This window comes from Geotrypetes seraphini, chromosome 7 (assembly GCF_902459505.1).
Source record: "Geotrypetes seraphini chromosome 7, aGeoSer1.1, whole genome shotgun sequence".
Lineage (NCBI taxonomy): Eukaryota > Metazoa > Chordata > Amphibia > Gymnophiona > Dermophiidae > Geotrypetes > Geotrypetes seraphini.
In genome coordinates this window covers 58,837,482-58,855,744 of record NC_047090.1, presented here as the reverse complement: position 1 = coordinate 58,855,744, position 18,263 = coordinate 58,837,482, and the positions used below count along the sequence as shown (strand labels likewise).

The following is an 18,263-nucleotide window of genomic DNA, read 5'->3' as shown; positions in this document are numbered from 1 at the left end:
TTAATTGAACAATCCAAAAAGATATGTTTTAGCGTGCTGCATATAACTATTATGGCACTTCAGAGAGACCATACTGATGTACTGAATATATTCAGAAATGTATACTGAATGGATCTTATGTAGGGAGCACCACGAAATAAACACTGTATAAAGTAAAACTTTTTCTTAAACATATAACCCCTAACTAAACTACATTTAGAATATGAAAGCTATAAGAAAAAGAGCATTGCGCAGTTAGACTAGTAAGAAGTGGAAAAAGAGCTCTAGAAATGACCAATGTTATGTATCCTGGGGTACCCACTAAACTAAAGCAAGTAGACATGACACAGACAAAACAAAGTTTTAAGCATGAAGCTATTATTCCATCTGTCAAGTGTGCAGGGCTGAATTTAACTCTGCAAATAAACACATTGATATAAAAAACCAAAACAAAGATAAACAATAATGTATATCATAACCATCTCATATTCGGAAAAAGGCATAAATGTCTCTTTGGAGCGTCTCTATCTGTGCCAAAACTGATCTGGGATGGCTATGTATTATGTGGCCTCCAGTACAGCCCAGGATAGGGCTTGGAAGAAATCCTGATGACCACAACAAACAGTACCTCAGCGTGTGACCCGGCCTGGAGTCACCCTGCAGGATTGGGGTTTTCAGCAGTCATGAAATTTGTATCAAAAACCAAAATAAAGTCCCAACAATAGGATATGTCCAATAAATAGTTTACTTTACTTAAGTCTCCAAAACAGGTAAGTAATGCCTTCCACAATTTAGGCACAACAGTCAGGATTCCAAACAGCATTCAAGTAACAAAAAAACCCAAAACTGCCAAAAAGGCAAAGAAAATAAAGCAGTCACAATTAACTCTTAATTTTCTCTTTATGCTGCTTCCTAAGTCTCACAAATTTCTGAGACTTTAGCTCACTGCAGCGCTTACTCTTCCTGCTGCAAAGCAGATATTTCACTTGATCCAAACAAAACAGTTCAGCATTCAGTTTACCTTAATTTTCAGTTCATTGTAAAAACAAAGGTAAGAAAGCCTCTGGCAATCAGTGTATGGCAGCCAGGAACAAGAGAGAGTATCAGGTTTTGCAAAAATACAGGCCTTCAGGTAGGCTTCAAATTCCCTCCCAGCTGGAAGCAAAACCTCTCCCCACACTCTCAAAGCTTTCTCACAAAAAAAACAGCATTAAAAAGGAAACACAGCACACAAACAGTTCCCAAAACACACTCACTGTTTGTGGCTCACAGTCAAGTTCACCTGCATTGGTTCAGGCAAATTATCATCAAAGCCAGCACAACTCTCCTGGAAGTCCATAGATTCTTCATCCTCTGTCTGTTCAACCTCAGACAACTCCATAGGTTGGGGCCAGTCGCCCCTGTTTGGCTCAGTAGGATCCCTAGGGAGACAAAGCTTAAGCTTTCTCCCTAACCGGCTTGCTGGTCTGAATGCCACTGCTGGCTTATCTACCTTAGGGGCGTGCCCTGTTCTAGGTGAGTCAGCCGAAGCCCAGGGACCTCTAGAGCTCCCCCGGTGGTGACTTACACACAATTCACCCGTTTCATCTCCAGCTAAGTATGGCTCCTCCTGGTGGACAGTGACATTATCCTTTAACATACCCTCTTGGGAGATCCTGGAATCTTTCTTCCGGGGTTTTATTTTTACCTTGTCTTTTAACTTAGCTGGGACCTTGACAGGGAGACTACCTGGCTGGTCACAATATATCTGAACTACTGCTAAGAAAAAGAAAAAACATTTTAAATTAGCAACATCCTAATTTCAGCTAAAACAATAGAAAGGAATTGTGTTTTCCAATTTGTTTTCAATTCACAAACGTGCCAGCTGTAGCTATCGAGCTATATATATCTGTATCAAGGAGCAAAAGGTCAAGAATGAAAATATCAGTAGCAAGAAGTTGAAATGTCGAGCGAGCACTATGATAACCAATACCATGATATTGGGCAATGAATAAGGGAGAGCTAGCAGCTGGTATCCAGGGTTTCCCCTCTTTGCATCAAAGTCCGTCCAAAAGGGCGACTTTGGGCACCTGCCAAACGCCAGGTATCAAGTTCAGAGGGGGGTAACAAAGGACTGAAGCTGTGAAAAAGAGAGGAAGAGAATCCTGTTCACCCTTGAGACCCAGAAGCCCATTTAAAAGAAGGGCTTAAACATCGTGAGAAGTGTGAAGGGTAGTGGGGTGACCAAGGGTCAGAGGAGTAACCATCTCTACCACCATAGCACATGCAGCCAGGCTGTCAAGCAGGCAAACATGCCTTGAACTTGAACAGGAGTGACTTTTGAAAAAGAAAAAAAAAAGGCAACAGAGCGTAACTTACCGCCATGTTCTCCCTTCATGGTGTTACAAGAGTCCCAGACAAAGAAATGAAACATTTGGTCATAATCAGGAAGACCCAGGCCTGGGCTAGAAACCAAAGCACATTTCAAATGTCCAACATTTCATGAGTCCATCTGATAAGATCAGTCATTTCAGAACCCACGGTCTGTCTCAGAATCTGGTCATAGAAGGAACAATCAGAGATCCATTGGCGGCAATAACCAATCATATCAAGAAAAGTAAGCATTGCGGCAGCAATGCGGAAAGTGCAGATTTTCCTCTGACCATGAGACAGGACAAAACCCAGGTATTTCACTTCAGATTTACACCAGTGTAGTTTATTTCGTGACACCTTGTGACCACACACAGACAACCATTGTAAAAGGTGCAAACTATCAGCCTGACAGGTCTCCTGAATTATGGAACACAAAAAGAGGTACAGGATGAGGACAGAACCATGAGGGGCAGTCCATGGCTGTAGAATAGCCCTCAGGACAATGGAGAACACCACAGGGGAGTCAACATAGCCCTGGGGCATTCCACACCAGGTATACTGTTGCTTAAAAGTGAAGGCAAAAAGGGGCTGAGAAGCCTCATCAACAGGGACTGAAAAAAAACATTCTTTAGGACAATGACAGAAAAAAACATTGGCTGCCAATGGAATGGAGAGGAAGGAAGAAACATCAGGGACAATAGGTGTAATGAGAATTACCAAAACATTAACAGCCCTAAAGTCTGGGACGAAGCGGGGGATGCCATCAGCTTTGACAACAAGAGCGATGGACGTATTGTAAGAAGAGATGGTGGTTTTGATAATACCGGAGGAAAAAAAAGTGACAATCAGTGGAATCATGCAATGCTTGCAACATTGTCAGTGGAAGCCCAAACCGGGAAGTCTGGGGGAAGGGGCAAAAGCATTCATGCACGGACCCTGATAATGAAAGCAAAGAACAACATCAAGTCTGGCAATCAAAAGTGCATTTGTACTTTATATAATTCAAACTGTCAAATAGAAAAATGTGGCTTTCAGTCAGAAAAAGAAAAACAGAATCACATTCCTTAAGGTCAGTAACTAGGTATCCAAATAAACACAGAGAAAATTTACAACTTGCTAATCTTCTAAGAACATAAGAAATGCCTCTACTGGGTCAGACCTGAGGTCCATCGTGCCCAGCAGTCCGCTCACGCGGTGGCCCAACAGGTCTAGGACCTGTGCAGTAATCCTCTATCTATACCCCTCTATTCCCTTTTCCAGCAGAAAGTTGTCCAATTCCCTCTTGAACCCCAGTACCGTACTCTGCCCTATCACGCCCTCTGGAAGCGCATTCCAGGTGTCCACCACACGCTGGGTAAAGAAGAACTTCCTAGCATTCGTTCTGAATCTGTCCCCTTTCAACTTTTCTGAATGCCCTCTTGTTCTTTTATTTTTTGAAAGTGTGAAGAATCTGTCCCTCTACTCTCTCTATGCCCTTCATGATCTTGTAAGTCTCTATCATATCCCCTCTAAGTCTTCTCTTCTCCAGGGAAAAAAGTCCCAGTTTTTCCAATCTCTCAGCGTATGAAAGGTTTTCCATCCCTTTTATCAGACGTGTTGCTCTCCTCTGAACCCTCTCGAGTATCGCCATATCCTTCTTAAGGTACGGCGACCAATATTGGACGCAGTACTCCAGATGCGGACACACCATCGCTCGATACAATGGTAAGATAACTTCTTTCGTTCTGGTTGTAATACCCTTTTTGATGATGCCTAGCATTCTATTTGCCTTCTTAGCAGCCGCTGCGCACTGTGCCAACGGCTTCATTGTCAAGTCCACCATCACCCCCAGGTCCCTTTCTTGGGTACTCTCATTTAAAAACATCTCTCCCATAGTATAATTGTACCTCGGGTTTCTGTTTCCCACATGAAAACAAAACAAAACAAAATTTTGCCAGCACAGTACTCAAAGGAAGCAGCCGTAGAAGAAACGCACAAAATGAGTCAGGATCAAACTATTGTATGTTCGAAAGGAAGACAAGAAACAGTTCTTGTGTACAAGCTGCGAGGGAAAGATCTTAGACTGATTCAAACACCGCTTGCAATTCATTCCACATAACAGCATGTGTTAAACATATAAACAGTGCAAACGTATACGGGAAAGGATTAGTGACACAGATAGATATGAGCTGGAGAGTGTCACACACACAGGCAACATAAGCCTTACAAGTCTCATCTGTCTAGGAGGGGGAGAATCCTAAGTGCCTTTATGACTCATTACAAAAACAATATAACAATGCAAAAATATTCGCTTACCTTACCTTATAAGCGAAGTACAGTAATAAGAGACAATAAAATCTTATACTCTATAAAATTTTTAACCTCACAAATGACAGAATGGGCAGGGGGTTCTATAAATAATTTTATAAATAATCTTCCCGAAAGAATGGCAGCTGCTTATATTCATGAGGGGCGCTTCCCAAAAGTACCCCGAGATTTTTCCCAAAAAACTCCGTAATAGAACCCAAAGCTTGAACTTAAAATAAAGGGTGGGAACAGGACGCCAATACCAGAGATGTATTAAAGAACAGAAAAAATTCAGAAATACTCACAAAATATTGGTGATGTCATCTGCCCCTCCCGGGCGGGCCCCCAATTGAAAAGGATTAGGTCCCAATTACTGCCCCATACTCTCTCTCTGTCATTAGCAAGACAGATGCATCTGGGGACAATATCTTAGAGACAACAGACTATCTCCCAAACATGTCCAGTTTATTGAATGTTCTGTAACTCTTTTTATATCATTTTACATGAGTCAGTGTCGTCAGCATGTGACGTAAATACAAACCATATATGGACACAGATCACATGAAACTTTAAAGAAATAACAAGCATCTTACTATCTAAAGGCCAAAGTTTAAAGGTGCTTTGGTCAGCAGAGCCTTTTTCTTTATCTAAAGCTTCTTGCAAATACGATTATGAAAACAATTGAATTCACTTCACAACAAGATAAGAACACACATCTTTCAAACATAAAATGGCCTTGTAGTATTTCAGAGAAGGAAAAACAAACAGGGTCTGGTTTTCTTACAGCTTCAAACACAGCCTAAGGAAAACTACAAGGTACATGATACGTGTCCCTTCAGATATGGGAAGAATAAATATGTTTTGTGGGGAGAATCTCCATACCCCTCCCTATTCTATTTCCTCTCTAGGGCTGATCATCTGCTTTGGTACGAACTGAGGAATTGGAGGACAGCCTAGAGGGATGGGAAGCAGAGCAAAAGAATGCTAATGGACTCACTACAAGAATTCTCGCGAGAAGGGATTAACTACCCACAGGTTCAGGAATAAAGTGTCTACTAGAAAGAAGATTACCGAGGTAAGAACCTAATCTTTCCTTCTGAAATTGTGAGGTGGAGACCATTAGTTGACTTTAAGTTACTATGATCAGCCTGAAGTTGAGGTAGCATAACAATAAGCCAGTCTCTTTAATGGCTTATTTACTATTGATGTGCTTTCTGTCACAGGTGCCATAAAATGGCAAAGAGAATTGCAGAGAAGGAGCTGACCGATAGAAATTGGGATCAGGAGGAGGATACGGAGGAGGTAAAATCAAATCCTACTTTGGGTTTCCTATTTTCTAAGTTTCCATGACTTTCTGTTGACCCTTTTATTTAAATTTAACGTGTTTATTAGGTAACCATAAGAAGTTGTTATACACAGCAGTGCAAGCTATACAGCAGAAACCAAGATCTAATTAATTTGAAGGCTTGGTATTAGAAAACATTTGTAGCTTTGTATTGTTAGCAAAAACTAAGTATTTTTCTAAGCAGGACTTTCATGAGCCTGGCACGCTCCCTAAGCTTTCTAATTGCTAATGTATTGGGCAAGATATTGGTAGGCAATAGCAGAGAGAGAATCAGAAATGCAGTGAACAGAGGCACAGCAAGAAACAGCAAGATGGGCCTTAAAAGGTGGAACAGTTTTATTAAGAGACCCAACACGGCCATGCTTTTGGTGAGAGGCCTCTGTCAGGAGTCGGTAGGTGACCTGTTCATCTAAAATGAAAAAATGAATGTATAATCCATCTAACATATAAACAACGGTTCATAGTCAGATGCGCGCAAGACGTTCATTTATCGTTGCTCTCAATTGTCGCGCTCAATTGTCTTGCGTGCAATTGTCTTGCGCTGAATTGTCGTAGTGCTCAGTTGTCTGCGTGCATATGTCTTGCGCGCATTTGACTTGCCACCTAAACAACAACCAGTTTAAAAAACTTGAATATTGTTAAAAGCACTTAGTGGTGTGTACTGATTCTGTTTGTTTGTAGATCCTAAACTAGCAGGCATCTCGCCAAAACGTGGCCCGTGTCGGATATCTTAATAAAATTGTTCTACTTTATTATTGAGGCCCATTGTGCTGTTTCTTGCTGTGCCAAGATATTAGTAAGGTCATGGTCCTATTTTCTCTCTCCTTTCTGCTGCCTAAAGACCATCTACTTATATAGGCTGCCTGCAAATTGCATGCATTATTTATAGGTAAAATGACACTAACCAGCAATTTTTTTGCAGAAATGTATCCAAATTGGAGCTAGTTGGGCGGAGGCAAAGGTGTGCAGTTCTGCCATTTCTGTCAACATGCAAGTTTTGAGTTCGGTGCTCAGATGGGTGATCTCATTGCACATCATTAATACAGAACTCTCAGAAGTCGGAAAATAAAGTTGTCAAAGCATGCGCTAACAGCATTTCTAGGGCTAAAAAACCCCCCAACATTTTGAGGAAGAGTCCAAAATCTGCTATTGAGACAGACATGGGGGAAAGCACTGCTTCCCTGGGAGCAGTAGCTTGGAACGTTGCTACTATTTTGGGGATTCTACCGGGTACTGGTGACCTGGATTGGCCACTGTGAAAACAGGATACATGGCTAGATAAATCATTGCCCTGACCCAGTATGGCTATTCTAAGAGAATATTGTATATACTCGAATATAAGCTGAGATTTTTAGGCTTTTATTTGGGTCAGCGCCCACCTGCCCCCTTCCTGGACCTGTTGCTGGCCTCTGCCGGGCCTGCCGTAAGACCCAGTGGGCCGGGACAGTAAGGATCCCTCCTGTCCCGGCAGCTTTGAAAAACTTTTACCCAACTTCTTTTAAAATCCCCAGTGGTCCAGTGGTGGGCTGGGACAGGAGGGATCCCTCCTATCCTGGCTGACTGTGCTTTCCTTTAACTCCCTCCCCCATGTTCTTATACAATCCCCAATGGTCCAGCAGTGAGCAGGAGCGGCATTCCCACTCTCCTGCTCCATGGAGAGCCGCTTGTGATTGTCTTCTGCTCCGGTTCACCACTGGATCACAGGGGATTGTGAAAGGTACACAGGGAGGCAGGAGGGAGTTAAAGGAAGGCACAGTCGGCCAGGACAGGAGACGGGAGGGATCGACCCACACCTGGACCACCGGTTCTTACAGCAGGCCTGGTGGAAGTCTTCAAGGCATCGGAAGGGAGAGGGTACAAGGCACAGGAAGGGAGGGAGAACAGGGTGCAGAGCCTGGCAGGGGAGGGAGTGGGGCTGGGCGCAGGGTACTTGAAGATTAATCCCCTTCCCCTCTGATTTATATTTGAGTCAACTTTTTTCCTCCTGTTTTGGGGGTTGGGGGAAAGAGTTATATTCTCAGTTTATATTCGGGTTGACTTATAGTTGAGTATATACAGTATGTGGTTTTGCCTGCATACAGCACTCCTTTCAGTTCCTCAGTGGGTTTGTCTTCCCCCCTCCCTCCACAAAATCCAGAGAATGAAGCAAAACACAGCTTTCCCAATTACTTAAAGATGTTTTCCTTATTTACTAGATCAGTCCCGGTTATATTGCCCTACCTGCATATGGAGTTAGAGAACCTGAACTGACATCACCAATATAGGGAGTGGTACAGTCTAGAATATCCTGGTATTTTTCTGCTTCTACAGATAACTGCTGCACCAGTCCAACCTGCTCTTTTCTTTTGTGACTGAGTAGACCTGCTCCCAGAGTGCAGTCCACAGCCCTTGAGATTTTATTTAAAATACAGGGTGCCCACAAAAACACTCCTTGATTTTAAATGGTTACAAAATTAAAACTTACTAGAATGTTTGACAGCAAATACAAGTTCCAAAAAGCACGGTTAGCAAGATCTTACACAATCGCTTACACTTTCACCCTTATAAGCTGCAGTTGGTGTAGAAGTTACAACCTTCAGACAAGCAATGCGACAAAATGACCAGGTGTTCGTCAAGTGGTCCCCGAGATCACCGGACATTACATTTTGTGACTTTCCCCTTTGGTGGTATATGAAAGACAAGAGTGTACGTACCTCCATTACCCACAACTATGGATGATCTGCAGGAACACATCACTGAAGCTAAAAACACCATTACGCCGGATATGCTTCGGAGAGTTTGGTCTTAGCTCAATTATCGCATCGATATTTGCTGAGTAACAGGTGGGGTGCACATCGAGTGTATGTAATCAACATATGAAACTTTGAGTTGTTGAAACTGTAGCCTCAAAGGTGAAAGAATATTCCAATAAATTTTGGTTTTGCAACTATTTAAAATCAAGGAGTGTTTTTGTGGGCACCCTGTAGTTATGGCCCATGACTATTCAAAATTACATGAATAAAATGATCAAGTAGAATAAAAATTCTCCAAGGAGAAGCAGGCTACTAATATTCTCATATGTGGTTAATGTCATCTGACAGAGCCCCACATGGGAACCGCTCTCCAGCTTCAGAAAGCCTTTTGAGAAGGCTTACCTTGCATTTATTTGCACGTTCTGTTACACAGAATTTAGCTAGTTGCAGTTTTTCCATAGAGCATAATGTTATCCCAGGACAAGCAGGCAGGTATTCTCTCTAGTGGGTGATGTCATCTGACAGAGCCCCGATACGGACGTCTCACAAGCATACTTGCTTGCAGAAACTCAGAAGTTTCGAGATGCCCTTACCGCGCATGCGCCAGTGCCTTCCTGCCCGATGGTCCGGGCGTGTCTCCTCAGTTCTTTTCTTTCCGCGGAGCTGAGAAGTTTTCTTCAATTCTGCACCAATTGAACTCGTTTTTTGCCTTCTTATTCGACGCGGTTTTGAGTTTATTTTCTCTTTATCGTGTGCTTGTTTCATTTTGTTTCTTATTTTCAAAAAAAAAATTTCTTCCGGTACGTCGACCGGGTCGGCCGCGTGGCTCAGGCCCCGCTCCTTCGATCTCGCGGTGGAGCTTTTTCGGCCTATGTCCCGGCCAATTACCGGTTTTAAAAAGTGTAGCAAGTGCCAGTGCGCGAGTTCGCTGACGGACCCGCATTGACGCTGCCTGCAGTGTCTTGGTCCAGAACATTTCCCGAAATCGTGCCGGCCTTGTTCCACTCTCACAGCGCATGCGTTCAAGCGTCGCTGTTTTTTGTGGGAGTCGATGTTTAAGATGGAAGCTGCTCAGGAACCCTCAGCTTCTACTTCGGCCAGCGCTTCCTCTGTTCCGGTGAAGCCTCCTGCCACTTCTACGGCATCGATCTCCTGAAACCAGCTTCTTTTGTCCCGGCTTCGACTCCGCCTGCTGCACCGGTGCCTTCCTCCGTCTCCTCGGATCAGGTACCTCCTCCTCCCATTCCACCTGTGGTTCTCAAAGTGCCGAAGGCTTCCAAGCAAAAGCACTCGACCACAAAGGAGCGCGAAGACCGTGCAGGGGGCCCCACTTTAGGTGCGGCAACCTCCTTGTCGGCTTCGTTGCAGTCCCTTTTGGAGGCTCAGTTTGTCGAGCTCATGACCACCATGGGACCCAAGTTGATAGCCACGATCCAGGGTGAACAGCTGGTTCCGCCTCTGGGGGGCGGACCGCCCCCTCCTCCTCCTCCTCGCCGTTCGCTCTCGCTGCTCGGCGAGGAGGAGCGGCACTTGGCGGCCGGTCCCTCTAGGCGGGCCTCTTTTAGTGACATGCTCCCTTTAGAGCCCGTAACGCCCCCTGATGAAGAGGGCAATCGAAGCCCTGGGCATCGCAAACAACAGGAGGAGTTCTTCCGCACTCCTTATCAGGCCTGGACTGCGTCTCGAGAGGCGTCGAATCTTCCACCTCTACGCTCTAAGGCGTCGAGTCCCATCTACTCGTTGGAGGCTTCTGGTGACCATTCCAAACATCGCCGCTCTAGATCCCCTTCCAGGCACCGGGAGGGGCATCGATCCAGGCATTCTTCGAGGCACTCCTCTCGACACTCTACAGTTTTACCGCAGAAGAAGCTGCCTCGTATGTGGTATTCCTCATCAGATATGTCTCCTCCTCCGGGACCGGAGTTCGAGGATCCCTGTGTTTCATATTCACCCTGTCGATCGCAGGTCTCTGTGGATCCCGAGGCCTCGACTTCATCCAATCCGTCTCGTAGACCAGTGCTGGCAGACTAGTTATTCTTTTCGTCTTTCCTCCGGCAGATGGCGGATGACCTGGACATTACCTTAGACTCCGGTTCTCGGTACTCCAAGGAATACCTCGACACTATGCATTTGCCTCAGCCTCCTGCTGAGTCTCTTCGGCTGCCTCTCCACAAACTCCTCGACCAAACGTTTATGCGGTGTTTTGAAACGCCGTACTCTATTCCTGCTGTTCCTGGCAAGTTGGATGCTCGGTACCGCACTGTTCATCACAAGGGATTCGAGGGCTCTCAACTCTCTCATCAATCCCTGTTGGTCGAATCCTCCCTCAAGCGGTCTCATCCGTCTCAGGTGTATGCCTCGGTGCCTCCGGGACGCGAGGGCAGGACCATGGATAAGTTTGGGAAGCGCATATATCAGAACTCGATGATGGCTTCCAGAGTTCTCAACTATACTTTTCATTTTGCCACTTATTTGGAGTTTTTCCTGCCTGTGCTTCGGAAGTTTACACCCTACATTGAGTCTCAGGCTCGATTCGAATTTGAGGAAGTGGTTGCCTCGCTGTCCCAGCTTCGCTTAAAGTTGATGCAATCCTCCTACGATGCCTTCGAGCTTTCGGCATGAGCTGCCGCCTGTTCTGTGGCTATGCGTCGCTTGGCATGGCTTCGGACCATTGACATGAACCCGAACCTCCAGGACAGACTTGCCAACGTTCCTTGTGGCAGGAGCGGATTTGTTTGACGAGTCTATCAAACATAATGAAGAAACTGTCTGACCATGAAAAATCTTTTCAATCCATTCTTCGGCCCAAGCCTAAGCCGCAACAGTCTCGACCTTCTAGGCCGCCCTTGATCTATCAGCGGCATTATACTCCGAGGCAGGCTCCGGCTGCGAGGCAACCAGCAAAGAGACAGCCTCCTCAGAAGGCTCAACAAAAGCCTCAGCCTTCTACTGTCCCCAAGGCTCTGCAGCCTTTTTGACTCTCTTAGGGAGCATAACCAACCTCGTTCTGCCTTCCCCTGTTTTTCCCATTGGGGGTCGCCTACATCATTTCTATCATTGATGGGAGGCTATCACCACCGACCTCTGGGTCCTTACCATCGTCAGGGAAGGGTATTCTCTTCAATTCCATCGGGTCCCTCCGGACCACCCTCCAAGAGAGTATCCTTCCAACTTGACACAGACCGCCCTTCTTCAAGAAGCTCAGGCTTTGCTCCGGCTCCGGGCCGTCGAGCCGGTCCCTGTGGACCAACACAACTGGTTTTACTCCCGGTACTTCCTTGTTCCGAAGAAGACGGGCGACCTGCAGCCTATTCTGGACCTCAGGGTCCTCAACAAGTTCCTGGTCAAGGAGAGGTTTCGCATGCTGACCCTTGCTTCTCTCTACCCCCTCCTCGAGCAGAACGACTGGTTATGCTCTCTGGATCTCAAGGAGGCCTACACTCACATTCCCATTCATCCGGCCTCTCGCAAGTTCCTCAGATTTCGGGTGGGACATCTACATCTGCAGTATCGAGTGCTTCCATTCGGCCTGGCCTCGTCTCCCAAAGTCTTCACGAAGTGTCTGGTGGTGGTGGCCGCTGCACTCCGGAACCTGGGTCTTCAGGTATTTCCCTACCTTGACGACTGGCTCATCAAGGCCCCCTCGGCTCCGGGGGTCATCTCGGCGACCCTGTCCACGATTCGGTTCTTGCAGAGTTCGGGCTTCGAGATCAACTTCCCCCAAATCTCATCTACAGCCTACCCAGTCTCTCCCCTTCATCGGGGCGGTTCTGGATACCATTCAGCTCAGAGCATTCCTTCCCCCTCAGAGTCTAGATGCTCTTCTTCACCTCTGCCAGTCAGTGTCTTCTCGCCAGTCCATCTCAGCGAGACACATGATGGTTCTGCTGGGCCACATGGCCTCTACAGTTCATGTGACTCCTTTTGCCAGACTTCACCTCAGAATTCCTCAGTGGACCCTGGCTTCTCAATGGACACAGGTGTCAGATCCTTTCTCGCCACATCATTGTCACTCCTGCTCTTCAGCAGTCTCTACTTTGGTGGATGACCTCTTTGAATCTCTCCAGAGGTTTGCTGTTTCACACTCCTCCCCACCAAAAGGTTCTCGCAACAGATTCCTCGACCTATGCATGGGGGGCTCATCTGGATGGGCTTCGCACTCAGGGATTCTGGACCAGTGCGGATCGCCTCCATCAAATCAATCTTCTGGAGCTCAGAGCCATCTTCAATGCTCTTCAGGCATTTCAACATCTGCTTCACGACATAGTGATCCTCATTCGCACAGACAATCAGGTCGCCATGTATTATGTCAACAAGCAGGGGGGCACGGGCTCGGCCACCCTCTGCGAGGAAGCTCTCAAGGTCTGGGATTGGCCGATTCGCCACAACGCCTTCCTCAAAGCTGTCTACATTCAGGGGAAGGACAATGTCTTGGCTGACAACTTAAGTCGTCTCCTCCAGCCTCACGAATGGACCCTCCATTCCAAACCCCTTCATCGGATCTTCTCTCAGTGGGGGATGCCTCAAATAGACGTCTTTGCGGCTCCCCACAACTTCAAACTGCCTCAATTCTGCTCCAGGATCTACACTCCTCATCATCTCGAGGCAGATGCCTTTCTGCTGGATTGGGGGAATCGCTTTCTGTATGCGTTTCCTCCATTTCCACTCATTCAAAAGACTCTAGTCAAGTTGAAATCCGACCATGCCACCATGATTCTGATAGCTCCTCGGTGGCCCAGGCAACCTTGGTTCTCCCTTCTACTTCAACTCAGCAGCAGGGAGCCGTTCCTTCTTCCAGTGTTTCCTTCGCTGCTTACTCAGAATCAGGGATCTCTACTTCATCCCAACCTGCAGTCTCTCCACCTGACAGCTTGGTTCCTCTCAACGTAACTCCTCACCAGTTTTCCCAGGCGGTGAGGGATGTATTGGAGGCTTCCCGGAAGCCTGCTACTCGACAATGCTACTCCCAAAATGGACTAGATTTTCTTCCTGGTGTGTTTCTAATTGTAAGGAGCCTCAGCGAGCCTCCCTGTCTTCTGTATTGGACTATCTTCTACACCTGTCTCAGTCTGGACTCAAATCTACATCTATACGAGTCCACCTGAGTGCTATTGCGGCTTTCCATCAGCCTCTACAAGGGAAACCTCTCTGCTCATCCTGTGGTTTCCAGATTTATGAAAGGACTTTTCCATGTCAATCCTCCTCTCAAACCTCCTCCAGTGGTTTGGGACCTCAACGTTGTCCTTTCTTGTTTTATGAAACCTCCTTTTGAGCCTCTCAACAAGGTTCCATTGAAGTTTCTCACTTGGAAAGTGGTTTTTCTGGTTGCCCTCACTTCTGCCCGCAGAGTCAGTGAACTTCAGGCCTTAGTGGCGGATCCACCTTTTACAGTATTCCATCATGACAAGGTGGTCCTTCGCACTCATCCGAAATTCCTGCCTAAAGTGGTCTCTGAATTTCATCTCAACCAATCCATAGTTCTTCCTGTGTTTTTTCCTAAGCCTCATTCTCATCCTGGAGAATCAGCTCTTCACACTCTGGACTGTAAGCGTGCTTTGGCTTTCTACCTGGATCGCACCAAACCACACAGAACTGCTCCTCAGCTTTTCGTCTCCTTTGATCCAAACAAGTTGGGACGCCCTGTCTCGAAGCGTACCATCTCCAACTGGATGGCGGCTTTCATCTCTTTCTGCTATGCCCAGGCTGAATTACCCCTTCCCTGTAAGGTCAGAGCAATGGCGGCCTCTGTAGCCTTCCTCAGATCGACACCGATTGAGGAGATTTGTAAGGCTGCCACTTGGTCCTCGGTTCACACATTCACCTCTTATTATTGTCTGGATATTTTCTCCAGACGGGATGGACAGTTTGGCCAAACAGTATTACAAAATTTATTCTCTTAAGTTGCCAACTCTCCCACCATCCCATTGAGGTTAGCTTGGAGGTCACCCACTAGTGAGAATTTGTCCTGCTTGTCCTGGGATAAAGCAGTGTTACTTACCGTAACAGTTGTTATCCAGGGACAGCAGGCAGCTATTCTCACGTCCCACCCACCTCCCCTGGATTGGCTTCTCTGCTAGTTACCTGAACTGAGGAGACACGCCCGGACCATCGGGTGGGAAGGCACTGGCGCATGCGCGGTACGGGCATCTCGAAACTTCTGAGTTTCTGCAAGCAAGTATGCTTGCGAGACGTCCGTATCGGGGCTCTGTCGGATGACATCACCCACTAGTGAGAATAGCTGCCTGCTGTCCCTAGATTACAACTGTTACGGTAAGTAACATTGCTATTGGATTCTTCTGGTGCTCCCTTTCAGGTCTTATTTTGATATTTTGAGGTATTTTTGGCAGTGTTTTTTCACTTGTATAAGTCCTGTCACTGTTGTGCAGGATCCCTTTTTCCTTACTAGCCATTTTGGTTTGGTTTATTTTGGGCATTTTAAGTTTTCCTTTTTTGTTGGTTGCTTTTCATCTTCAGTAGGCCTAGGACACCCGGTCGGTATTTGAGTTGTTTTGATTTTGCTGTGGCTAATTTTTCAGATGTCTCCCAGCAAAAAATTCCTAGTGTCTTGAAGTGTTTCTTTGAGGACAAACAGGCTTTCCTGTTCATTTCCGAGTGATGTCATCCAACGGAGCCTGGTGTAGCAAGCTGTAGTTAAGTTTCTAGCAGTAACTAGGGTGGGATAGAAAATTTTAAATATACTTGGAAACTTGTTGACCAGTCTTTGTCTTTTCGTGGAGCAGAGAGAACATGTCTTGCTGTTCTCTCACACCAGTGTTTTTTGTGAACTTACCGGTAGTTGTTTTCCACTCAGATTTTTAGAAATTTTTTTTTCTTATTTTCTTTTAGTACAACAGTAGCCTTTTTTTTTTTTTCCTCCGCCCCCAAACCCACGTGTTTCTTAGTTTTCTTTGGTGGTGCTGTGACTATATGTAGACCACAGCCTCATCGTCAATGTAAGTGCGCCACTTTTTACTTCAAAAATTGAATCTAATTTGGCCTGGATTATTTTTTCGATGTCTAAGACCTCTGTCAGTGCATTGGGTGCCTTGGTCCTGATCATGATCTTAACTCTTATTCTCCGTGTCCTCAACTGTATTTGCAAACAAAGTGCAGCAGGTTCAAACAAGAGAAACTTTGATAGCTGCCTAGACATCAGAACAAACTGGGAGTGCACTGACATCAAGAAGGTGGTCTTCTCTCTCAATATTATGCACTGATAGTAGGCCTGGGATTCAATGTCATACTTCTTGGCACTGAAGAACCATGACACTGCGCATAGTTCAAACATCGGTCCTCTCTGATGTATGGTGCTGGGACTGGGAGTGCCAGAAATGAGAAGTGCCAGCAATGAAAGGGAAGCCACACACCCCTTCCCTCTGTGATTGAGGTGCCGGAGTGTCAAGTCTCCAAACAGTCAGGCCCCAGTCTGGTCACAACTCCTTCTCTGGCTATCCTTGCTCTGGCTTCCCAGCCTCTGTCAGTGTCTTCCTTTGAGTGGTACTGAGCCATACTTGGGGAGGAGCTGATGCAAATTCTGTACATTCTCTGAATGTGAAGATCTTCAGGTATGCAGACGATATTACGATTATGGTACCTATTTCAAAGGATTTCTCTGCATCCTTAACCATAATCCAAGAGATCATGTCTTTTATGAACAATTGGATGAGAGATTATAAATTGAAGTTAAACCCAGATAAAACTAAGTTTTTCTTTGCATCCCCTTCTAAAAAGGTGATAGAGTTAACGTTGGGCTGGATTACTTACCCTATCAAATCTGAAATTAAAATCCTGATAGTAAACTTAGATAGAAATGTAACTATAAAAGCATTTACCTCGGTGTTGGTTAAAAAATGTTTCTTTATCTTGTGGACCATCAAATCATATTTCGAACCTATGGCATTTAGATTAGAGAGCTGCACGGGAACGGGGATGACATGAATCTCATCCACCCCCATGCCCAACATATCTCTATTTCTCTTCCACTGCCATATGCAACACTTCTGTTTCTTATCCACTGTCCACCATATCTTTCTCTCTTTCTCCCCCCCCCATTGTGCCCTGGGTCAAACCTCTCTATTCCTCTCCATGCAGCATCCCTCACTTTTTCCCCTCCATTATCCTGTGCAGCATTTTTCTCCCTCCACCATATACAGGATTTCTCCCTTTCCACCTTTTTTACATCTGCCCCTTCCTCTCCTCCACACTATCATCTCTTCCTCTCTCCTCCCACCCCCATGTGCAGCATCTTTACTGCCATCCCCCTGTGCACCAGCTTTCCTTCTTCCCTTTTCCTCTCCCCCGGCCACTAGCTTTCCTTCCACCATCCCCTCCCTGTTCAGGACTCTTTCTCTTCAGTGCCTTGCAGCATAGATTCCCATGCCTGCCACTAACCCAGAAATCTCTCTGCAGCAGAGGTGATGCTTCCAGGTTAACAGCAGGTAGCATGTGAGAATCACTGCCAGTGGCATGACCTGTTCAAGCAACACCATCAAAGAGGTAGATCTTTACAGAAAAGGGGAATTCTGCGTGACACTGCGGTTCTAAACAAATTCTGTGTTGCACAGCCATGCAGAATTCCGCCAGGAGTAATTTTAATAATAATAATAACTTTATTCTTCTATACCGCCACAATTGTGCGACTTCTAGGCGGTTCACAATGAAGAGAGCTGGACAATCAGTGAGATACAATATGCAGATAGACAGTGAATTTACAGTATGCAGAATCTTAAAAATGTAGCGAATTACAATATACAGTTTGTTAAGAATTTCAGAGGGGCCCTTTTAGAAAAAGTAGTGAATTACAGAATACAATTTGTTAAGAATTTTCAGGGGGGCATGTTAGGAAAAAAAGAATTGGAAGTGGTGTTTGGAGTAGTTAATGTTTAGGTGATATGTCTGTCGAATAAGGCAGTTTTTATGCCTTTTCTAAAAGCGACGTAGGTCAGTCTAGCTCCATTAATGTAGTTGTCTAGCCAGTGTTGTTGTTTGTTTGCTTGGTACATAAAAGTTCTGTCCAGAAAGGTTTTGTATTTACAGCCGGTAATGCTTGGATATGCAAATAGATTGCAGTTTCTGGTTTGTCTTATGGGACTGTATAATATAAAGTGAGAAAGCAAATATGTAGGAGCTAGTCCCCAGACTAGCTTGAAGCATATGCAAGAGAACTTGAAAATTATTCATGCCTCGACTGGCAGCCAGTGCAGCAGTCTAGTAGGGGCTAACGTGGTCGCTTTTTTTCAATCCGAATATCAAGCGGACCGCTGTGTTCTGGACAATTCTAAGTTTCCTCACTGTTTTTTGGGGTATACCCATATAAATGATATTGCAATAATCCAGTGTAGAAAGTACTAGTGATTGCACTAGTAATCTAAATGATGATGGGTTGAAGTATTTTTTGATGGTCTTTAATTTCCATAATGTCAGGAAACACTTTTATCACTAAATTCGTGTGTTCAACTATTGTCGTCAAATGTGTGTCTAATGTGACTCCCAATATTTTTATTGTTTTAGTAATCAGGTAGTCGTGATCTTTTATATGTAACATTGTTTTGGTAATTTTGTCCGTTGGG

The 18,263-nt window shown here is 45.4% G+C and overlaps 1 protein-coding gene across 2 annotated transcripts in view; it reads left to right on the top strand.

Moving 5' to 3' along the window:
• NUP50 (nucleoporin 50) overlaps nucleotides 1–18,263 on the top strand; it is a 220,834-nt gene that overhangs the window by 38,688 nt on the left and 163,883 nt on the right. Inside the window, exon 2 of one of the 2 annotated variants that reach the window (XM_033951873.1) lies at nucleotides 5,841–5,919. The exons of the other annotated variant lie outside the window; for it this stretch is intronic. Within the exon in view, the coding sequence (XP_033807764.1) occupies nucleotides 5,851–5,919 (69 nt within the window). The 5' untranslated portion in view covers nucleotides 5,841–5,850. The remainder of the gene's footprint in view (nucleotides 1–5,840; nucleotides 5,920–18,263) is intronic. 2 annotated transcript variants of the gene reach the window in all.